Genomic DNA, 9,318 nt, shown 5'->3' with positions numbered 1-9,318 from the left:
GCCGGTGACCCCCCTCCAGGCGGGGAAGCTGCTGTGGGCGGCCCTGACCGCCTCTCGGGCCTCCCTGGGCCCACAGTCCGCCACCTCAGCCAGCAGCCGCCCGCTGGCCGGGTCCTGCACCGGGAACCGCGCCGCGCCATCGGCCTGCAGCCAGCGGCCGCCGATGTACGCCTCGGAGTGGAGCAGCCCGGAGCCCGCCCAGCCGGAGTAACACCGCGGGCCGGGCAAGGAGTGGGAGAGGGGGCCGCCCGTGACCCCCAGCGCCCGGAGGCCGAGGCCGAGGCCGAGCCGCTGCTGCAACATCTCCCTGAAGCGAAAATCAAAGAGTGAGGAGAGACACTCAGCTGCCAGCTCCTCTCAGAGGAACACACTCCAAAACATTGTTAATGTTCACCAAACACCAGCAATCAACTGATCCCTTCACTGATTATTAATTTCTGACAATGTTTTCTCAATGTTCCAGCATCAAACTGACTGAAGTACTCATGCAGTTACATTATTTGTGATGAGTTGCATTTGGATTAACCCCAAACTCCAGTTAGTGGCCAAGCAACTAATGGCTACTATTTCCCAGCAGCAGAATAGGAATCCCCTTTGAAAGGTGCCTGCGCTAAAGCAGGATCTCCAGACTGACATCTCTAGGTCAGACAAACGCAAGCACCTTGGTCATTCACTTGCACCACCATGTCAGCACGTAAAACCACAAGCCGGCCAACGTTCAGCATCACGAGCTCTCTGAGAAAGGATAAGTTCCAACCCTTGCTGGCTCAACCCATGTGGAAATTAAAAGTGCTTTCCACTGGAGGCAAAGTGGAAGAAAGTGAAAATCAGACATTGCCAAGGGGTGAAAGATTCCACCATCAAGCTTGTCGACTATTTCGAAACACAAGGTAAACAATAGTGGAAAGCTTTAGTAAGGAGGCATTCTCTCCATGGGGCAGTCGGTTGGGACTAGGACCCATGTAGCCCCAGATGCATGGGCAGTTCTGACCCTGAGGCCACAGAGGCTGGAGCCTGGATCCAGAATCCTGGTAACCGTTGACTTATGACAGCTTCTGGAGGAGCAGCGGAGGGGGAGCAAATGGTGTGAGACTAAGCCTAAGGCTCCAGCTCAGATGCAGTGGTTGTGGAAGTAGCAGCAATTGTGGAGATGGACCCTGGAGCCCATTACAGAGACCCTTGCCAATGTCAAGCAGTGAATGGAGGAGTAGCAGAGGGTAACAGGAAAAGGGAAAGATGAACTCCGTTGCAGTTAAATCTTGCATCATATTCAGTGTTTCAAGGTGGTGCCGGAGCATGGTGACACTTTGCGAATTGCACGCAAAAAATACTTTTCACTCTTTTTATATACATGACAATAAATCTAATTCTTTCTGGAGGAGAACAGATCCATTTGAACTTTTGTAGAAGGTGCAGTACTTGTAAATCTGGAAATTGAGTCATTTTGTGGATGAAATTCTTTTTAATTCATTTGAGGGGCTTGGGGGTCGCTGGCTGGCGAGCATTGATAGTCCATCCCTATTTGTCCTTGAGAAGGTGGTGGTGAGCTGCCTCCTTAAATCAAGATTAGAGTAGTGCTGGAAAATCACAGCAGATCAGGCAGCATTCGAGGAGCAGAAAATCGACATTTCGAGCAAAAGCCCTTCATCAGGAAGCTGCATCTGCAGTACCCACTTTTGCTTCTTGAATCGCTGTAGTCCACTTGCTGTGGGTTGACCCACAATACCCGTTGGGAGGAAATTCCAGGATTTTGACCCAACGACTGTAAAGGAACCACTGTACCAAGTATATTTTCAAGTCAGGGTGGCGAGTGGCTTCGAGGGTAACTTGCAGGTGGTGGTGTTCCCACGTACTGTTGCCTTTGTCCTTCTAAATGGAAGTGGTTGTGGGTTTGGAAGGTGCTGTCTAAGAATCTTTTGTGAATTTCTGCAGTGCATCTTGTAGATAGTACATATTGCTGCTACTGAGCACCGGTGGTGGAGGGATTGAATGCTTGTAAATGTGGTGCCACTCAAGCGTGTTGCTTTTTCCTGAATGGTGTCAAGCTTCTTGTGTGCAGTTGGAGCTACACCCATCCAGGCAAATGGGGAGTATTTCATCACACTCCTGACTTATGCCTTGTAAATGATGGATAGACTTTGGGATGTTAGGAGGTGAGTTACTTGCTGCATTATCCCTAGTCTCTAACCTACTCTTGTAGCTACTGTGTTTATGTGGTGAGTCCAGTTGAGTTTCTGGCCAATGGTAACCCCAAGGATGTTGATAGTGGGGGATTCAGTGATGGTAATGCGTTTGAATGTCAAGGGGCGGTGGTTAGAGTGTCACTTATTGGTGATGGTCATTGTCTGGCATTTGTGTGGCACGAATGTTACTTGCCACGTTGGCCCAAGCCTGGATATTGTCCAGAGCTTGTTGCATTTGAGCACAGACTGCTTGAGTATCTGAGAAGTCGCGAATGGTACTGAATACTGTGCAATCATCGGTGAACATCCCCACTTCTGACCTTATGACAAGGTAAGGTCATTGATGAAACAGCTGAAGATTGTAGGGCCTAGGAAACTACCCTGAGGGACTCCTGCAGAGATGTCTTGGAGCTGAGATGACTGACCCTCCACAACAACAACCACAACCATCTTCCTTTGTGTCAGTATGAGTCTAACCAGCAGAGTGTTTGCCCTCTGATACCCATTGATTCCAGTTTTGCCAGGGCTCCTTGGTGCCACACTTGGGCAAATGCGGCCTTGATGTCACCTCACCTGTGGAATTCAGCTGTTTTGTCCATGTTTGAACCAAGGCTGTAATGAGATCAGCAGCTGAGTGACCCTGGCAAAACACAAACTGGGCGTTGCTGAGCAGGTGCTGTCTGATAGTACTGTTGATGACTCCTTCCATCACTTTATTGATGATGGAGAGTAGACTGATTGGGCGGTAATTGGCTGGGTTGGATTTGTCCTGCTTTTTGTGTACAGGACGTACCTAGGCAATTTTCCACATTGTCGGGAAGATGCCAGTGTTGTAACTGTACTGGAAGAGCTTGGTTAGAGGAGCAGCAAGTTCTGGAGCACACATCTTCAGTACAATGGGTGGAATGTTATCAGGGTCCATTGCCTTTGCAGTATCCAGTGTCTCCAGCCGCATCTTGATATCATGTGGAGTGAATTGAATTGGCTAGAGACTGATATCTGTGGTGCTGGGGACCATTGGAGGAGCCCGAGATGGATCATCCACTTAGCACTTCTGACTGAAGATTGTTGCGAATGAGTCAGCCTTATCATTTACACTGATGTGCTGGGCTCCTCCATCAATGATGATGGGGATATTTGTGGAGTGAATTGTCCACCAACACTCACGACTGGATGTGGAAGGACTGCAGAGTTAGATCTGATCAGTTGGTTGTAGGATTGCTTAACTTTGTCTATCACTTGCTGTTTATGCAAAATACAGCTTTTCTTTTAGAAATCAGATTTTTGAGAGCTATTAAGATCAGAGACAAATGATTAGCTGAGCCTAGAGCTGCTTACTATTTTAGTTTTAAAAATTGAAAGATGAACACCAATCAAATTTGTGTAAAGGAGATTCAAGTAAACCAATCATTTCGGTCATGTGGTTAGGGCCTTGGGTGGAGATACTCAGCTAATGAAGTAGTTTTGATGTTTCCTCAGCAGAAACCATTATGTTTAGAGGCAGATAACTCTGGATTAATTTACACTAAGTTAAAGAGCAGTACATTTCCATTGTTTCCTTTGTTTGGAACTGGCTGAGGTAAAAAATATCATCTCTAGGTCCCTTGTGTTGACTTGATTAAAATGTTGTAAAAACAATGACTGCAGATGCTGGAAACCAGATTCTGGATTAGTGGTGCTGGAAGAGCACAGCAGTTCAGGCAGCATCCAAGGAGCTTCGAAATCGATGTTTCGGGCAAAAGCCCTTCATCAGGAATGTTCATGCAATGCAAGGAGTATCACATTGCAGGAAGATGATGTGGGCTTCTGTTCTTTGGTTACTGCCGATCAGAAGTGGTCATCAACAGCCATCATGTGATCAGTGACATCCATGTTGTGACTTAGACAAAATGTCATTTTTAAAACAATTTAAGCAAAGGAATATTGTGAAAACAAAACAATTTAGGATCTTTCTCTTCTGGACATCATACTGTGGTTTTAGCCTCACTTTGCTGGAGAACTCCTGGATCCCTTATCTATCAAAAATCTTATCAAACTTTGCTTTTAATAAATTCTATGACATAACCACCACCATTTTTTGGGGAAGAGAATTGTACTAACATCTTCTGAAATTAAAAAAAATTCTCACTTCCATTTTAAAAGGGGAGCCTTTTGTTATGAAGTTGAAGGCATACCTTTGAGAGAGAGAGAATGCTGTTATGAACTGAGAGCTTACAAGCACCTGTGTTTATGACTAGATAGCAGTCCCAGAGTGTACTGGAAAATTGAAAATATGTAATATTCGGCTGTGAAATGGTTTTCGGAGTTTTGGTTTCTGTTTTGACAAGAATCCGAATTTAACCAATCAGTTCAAATTATGCTCCAGGATACTAAAACCCAATCAAGTTTGAATTTATTGTTTTGTCAACATCAAACCAATGAGATGATCCAATGTTGGGGGAAGGGTATAAAATTCAGACATTTTGAAAGTTGGTCAGAGAGCATATTGCCCATCTAATATCCTGCTCCCCAAGAAATTAGGAAACACTCTCTATCAAAGGTACCTTTTCACATGAAACATATTTGCAGTAAAAAGAAAGATGACAACCCAGGGAGATCTTTATCTGGGAAGAGAGAAGTCACAGAAGACAGTGACTGTATGGTTTTGAAATTAAGTTGACGTAATTTTAATAAGTGTCTTATTGGAACAGCATATTGTTATAGAGTTGGGAGTAGCTAAAAGCAGTTAAGAGAAAGAGGGGCTTAGAGTTGTGAATAGTTGTTTAATGTTCACTTCAATAGTAAAATAAAAGATGTATTTTCTTTACTGGAGTTTGGGAGTTTTTTGTCACTCACGTTTTAACAGATTATGAGTTGAGGTGATCTTTTCTGAGTGTTTGGTTTTATTAACAGAGGGGTTCATCGCCGTGTTGTAACACTTATTCTGAAACTGTGGCTGATGATTCTAGCCTCCCCCACAAGAAATAGCCCCCTTCCCCCTCAGTACTCAGCCTATCGTGTCCCTTTGATATCTTATACAATTCAGTCAGATTACCTCTCATTCTTGGAAGACAATAAGATATAGGAGCAGAATTTGACCATTCAGCCCATTAAGTCTGCTCCATCATTCAATCATGGTTGATATGCTTCTCAAACTTATTTTTCTGCCTTTCTCCCCATAAACTTTGGTCCCCTTGCTGTGCAAGAACATACCTAACTTTCTCTTAATAACACTCAATGACTTGGACTTCTCAACCTTCTGTTCCACAAATTCACCACCCTCTGGCTGAAGAAATTCCTCATCTCAGTTCTAAAGGATCATCCCTTCACTCTGAGGCTATGCCATCAGGTCATAGCCTCTCTTACCAGTGGAAACAACTCCTCCACATCCACTCTATCCAGGCCTTTCAGCTTCACCAGCATATTTTCCTTAAAAATGGCCACTGCCTATGCAAAATTCAGGTACGCTTTCGGTATCTTCCACCATGAAGACTGATGCAAAGTACCTATATATTTCCTCTACTGTTTCTTTGTTCCTCATTATTTCTCCAACCTCATTTTCCAGTGGTCCAATATCTACTGTTGCCACTCTTTTATATTTTATGTATCCAGAAAAAAAAAACACTCCTGCAATCTTCTTCTATATTACTGGCTAGTTTATCCCCATATTTCACTTGCTTTTTAAGTTGTCCTCTGCTGTGTTTTTTTTAAAAAAGGCTTTCCATTCTTCTGGCTACCCACTAATCTTCACCACCTTGTTTGCATTTTTGCGATCATTACTTTTTTTTTCCAAACATGGTTGCCGTATCCTCCCCTTAACACGTTAAAGTCCAATGGTCGAGTCTGCACAACATTCCTCCTTAGGATAATGTCATCACTCCAGGAATCTGTCAAGTGGACCTCATCTAACTCAGTTATATTCTTTGTCCAATAAGGAGATCGGAAGTGTATATTGTATTCTAAATGCAGTATCACCAAGACCTTGTATAGCTCCAATAAAACTCCCCAACATTTATATTCCATCACCCATGCAATAACCTGCCAATAATTAATTTACCATCCTTATAATTTGCTGTACCTATGTGTATATTAACTTTTGGGATTCAGGTGCAAGCAAACCCAGAGCCCTCTGTGTCTTACACAGTCAAAGTGAACATTTTCGCATTTTTCAATATTTTACTCCCACCTGCCAAATATTTGACAATTCAACCCCTCATACCCCTTTGCTGATTCTACTTCCTCAGCAGAGCTAACCCAACAGATTTTACAAGCTTTTTTGTTGAAATGTTCTATACCCTTCAAAATTCAGCTCCTTATCAAGGTTACCCAAAACCTAAGTCAATATATGTTCATATAGAGTGAATAATTGAGTAAATGAGAATATATTAGTATATTTGGAACATTTTATATTAAAATACATAATTGTTTTTCAAAACAAAAGTGACATTAATCATGAAGTATTTCAAAACTCCCACAAAACTGCCACTATGTCGGGTTTGGAAAGGTCAGTTTAACCAAGAAGAATCAAGCTTCAATGTCATCTGTTTGAAGTTCTTCTTTTAACTTAAGAACAACTTATTGGTTAATTTTTTTATGAATTTAGTTGTTTTATATACAAACAAAAAGTCAGAAACTGAAACATGAAAATTACAAGATACAATACACATGCATTATGCATAAAAAATAAACATTAATCACAAAATAATTGAGAGAAATTGGATAGGATTAAAATGAGACACTTAAAGTTGACAGCATTCAATGTATAAAGCTTTCTATTTCAGATAAGATTCATCTTGATTACTGAGAGTATCAATCACGGAAAAAACAGAAGCTACGAAAATGATCTTCCAATCCTCCCAAGATATTAGTGTGCCAGAGATGGTGGAAATGTTACATCCCTGTTGTAAAAAAAAAAGAGGGCGATAAGCTAGATACCTAAAGACTAGACAGCCTTAAATTGATGACGAGAAACTGGTTGACTCAATAATCCAGGGAAAAAATAATTCTCTGTTGGAAAAATCTGTTAATCATTTATAGTTAGCCTGAATTTGTTAAAGTGAATCTTAATTGAGTTATTTAATGAAGTAACAGAGGCATCTTCTGAGGGTTGTGCATTTGATGTTATATATGTGAATTTTTCAAAGGCGTAACAGAGTTGTTTAAAAAAAAGTCAAAGGGGGCAATGGTAACATGGAAATAAAATTGATTAAGTGACAGACAGTAGAGTAGTGGTGAATTACTATTTTTCAAACTGAAAGGAAGCGTATAGCAGTGTTCAGTTGGAGTTGATATTTGTTAATGATCTAGGCTTGTGTTCACAGGTCATAAATTAAAAATCAGCAGATGACTTGAAACTCAGAAAAATAGTATTGACTGAGGAAGATAGCAGCAGATTTCAAGAGGACATGGACTGGTGATACACTTCAATTTTGCTGGGTCAAAATCCTGAAACTCTAACTACCGGTATCGTAGTGAGGACTGCAGTGGTTTTAAGGCAGCAGCTCATCACAACCATCTCCTTGGCAACTGTGGATGAGCAATAAATGCTGGCCCAGTCAATGATGCCCACATTCCATAAATGAATTTAAAAATGGCAGATAAAATTTATTGCTGAGATTGGTGAAGTGATATACTGGAAGGAAAAATAAGAATCAATATAAATGATGTGGAATTAATTTAAAAGGGGGGTGTTTATAGGATAACTCTGTCAAAGAACCAGTAAAATCATAATGGGCCAAATGGCATCTTTCTGAACTGCACTAGTGCACGGACCTACATTAGTATCAAAACACACACTCACTGGATGAATTCACAGGGTGGGATATTAGTCATTAGTCTTGATCAAAATGTTATACTTTTGGAAATAGCCTCTATATATACAGGTCTTAATTGTACAAAGTGACTGAATGATTAGATTTAGATTATATGAAAAAACTTCTCAATTTTCAATTTTATTCATACAGTTTCTTTTTAAATAAGTAATATTAGCTGTTCTTCAACAGCCCCAGACACTGTAAATATATACACAGGCTGTGTAAGTAGGCTCCTGCATCAAGTACCAAAATTTATCAATTCTCATGAAGTGGGGACAAGATGAAGTGAAGTAGTCAAAGAAAGGGATTTGCGGAATGGGTCATACCTCACACAGCCAGTTGCAAATTGTTTAACAGCAGAATAGGCAAAAACTAGAGCATAATTCATCCATCCAGAAATCTTTAGTAAAGAAACATGAAGCAGAATATTCTACCACTAATACATTTCAATGTTGTATCATTTCTGATAAATTATGATAAAATAAATAAGTTGTACACTTCATTATCATTTCTAATACCAGGAACAGTTGACACAAAATATTAACCACCTGATCAACTTCAATATTGGGCTGTGAAAGTAATTTTCTTCGGCCACTCATGATTTCTGTCATCGTAGGCTTTAAGCTCTGATGCCAAAACAGCGGTAAAGGTGGACTGCACCTACCACGGATTTGTAAGAGTCCTCAGAGCATTGGTCCTTTGATCCACAATGCACAAGTTTTGATTTATAAATCTAATTAACTCTTGTGGATGTTGTGCATCACTGTGATACTATATGCAGAGATGATTTGGGAACATTCTGGCAAAATTGGAAGTTCATCATTTGGAACTATGTCTCAGGTCGATTTTACCTCCAAGCAGCTGTGACCTTTTCAGGAGAGATGGCATCTGGGGAAACCAAAAAAGAGACAAAAGTTTCTAATTAATTCACAATCAGATGTTTTAAATCTGAGTAAAATGCATTTGCTTCCAATGCACAATCTTATGCTGGCCATCAACTACGATTAACACTGCCACAATTATTGAGAAGAATAAAAGCTCTTATTACCACTGAAATTTGGCAGGTATTCAATATAATTCATAGAAGCATAACTCCACTGTACTCATCTGCTCAGAATTCTGGACGAGGTTGTGAAAATTGAGTCCTTAAGAATCACAGATTGGTCAAAATCATTGCAACACGTTTAATGAGGTTGGGAAAGGCTGAAGGCACGTCACTAGGAACGTGCAAAGGTAAGTTTGGATTTAATTGATGATGCAAATGACCAAAAATATTTGATGTTGACACAACTCTTCATTGCAACAATATAGCATCGTAGTCTAATCTAATCAAAGTAATTTTC

At 40.9% G+C, this 9,318-nt stretch overlaps 2 protein-coding genes across 8 annotated transcripts in view; both read right to left on the bottom strand.

Moving 5' to 3' along the window:
• Positions 1-546, bottom strand: part of aldh5a1 (aldehyde dehydrogenase 5 family, member A1 (succinate-semialdehyde dehydrogenase)) — a 32,937-nt gene extending 32,391 nt beyond the window's left edge. Inside the window, exon 1 of the mRNA XM_043719174.1 lies at positions 2-546. Coding sequence (XP_043575109.1) covers positions 2-303 — 302 coding nt within the window. The 5' untranslated portion in view covers positions 304-546. The remainder of the gene's footprint in view (position 1) is intronic.
• A 6,014-nt stretch (positions 547-6,560) lies between these two features.
• mrs2 (magnesium transporter MRS2) overlaps positions 6,561-9,318 on the bottom strand; it is a 43,626-nt gene continuing 40,868 nt past the window's right edge. For 3 of the 7 annotated variants that reach the window (XM_043719168.1, XM_043719172.1, XM_043719173.1), the window contains one exon: positions 6,561-7,060. In XM_043719168.1, coding sequence (XP_043575103.1) covers positions 6,935-7,060 — 126 coding nt within the window. In that variant the 3' untranslated portion in view covers positions 6,561-6,934. Of the gene's footprint in view, positions 7,061-8,241; positions 8,864-9,318 lie in introns of those variants that run through there. The other 4 variants (XM_043719170.1, XM_043719171.1, XR_006315902.1 and 1 more) reach the window with 3 other exon arrangements.

Source organism: Chiloscyllium plagiosum, chromosome 29, assembly GCF_004010195.1.
Source record: "Chiloscyllium plagiosum isolate BGI_BamShark_2017 chromosome 29, ASM401019v2, whole genome shotgun sequence".
Taxonomy (NCBI): domain Eukaryota; kingdom Metazoa; phylum Chordata; class Chondrichthyes; order Orectolobiformes; family Hemiscylliidae; genus Chiloscyllium; species Chiloscyllium plagiosum.
The sequence above is the reverse complement of the archived record's forward strand: the minus strand, read 5'-3'. Positions and strand labels throughout refer to the sequence as shown.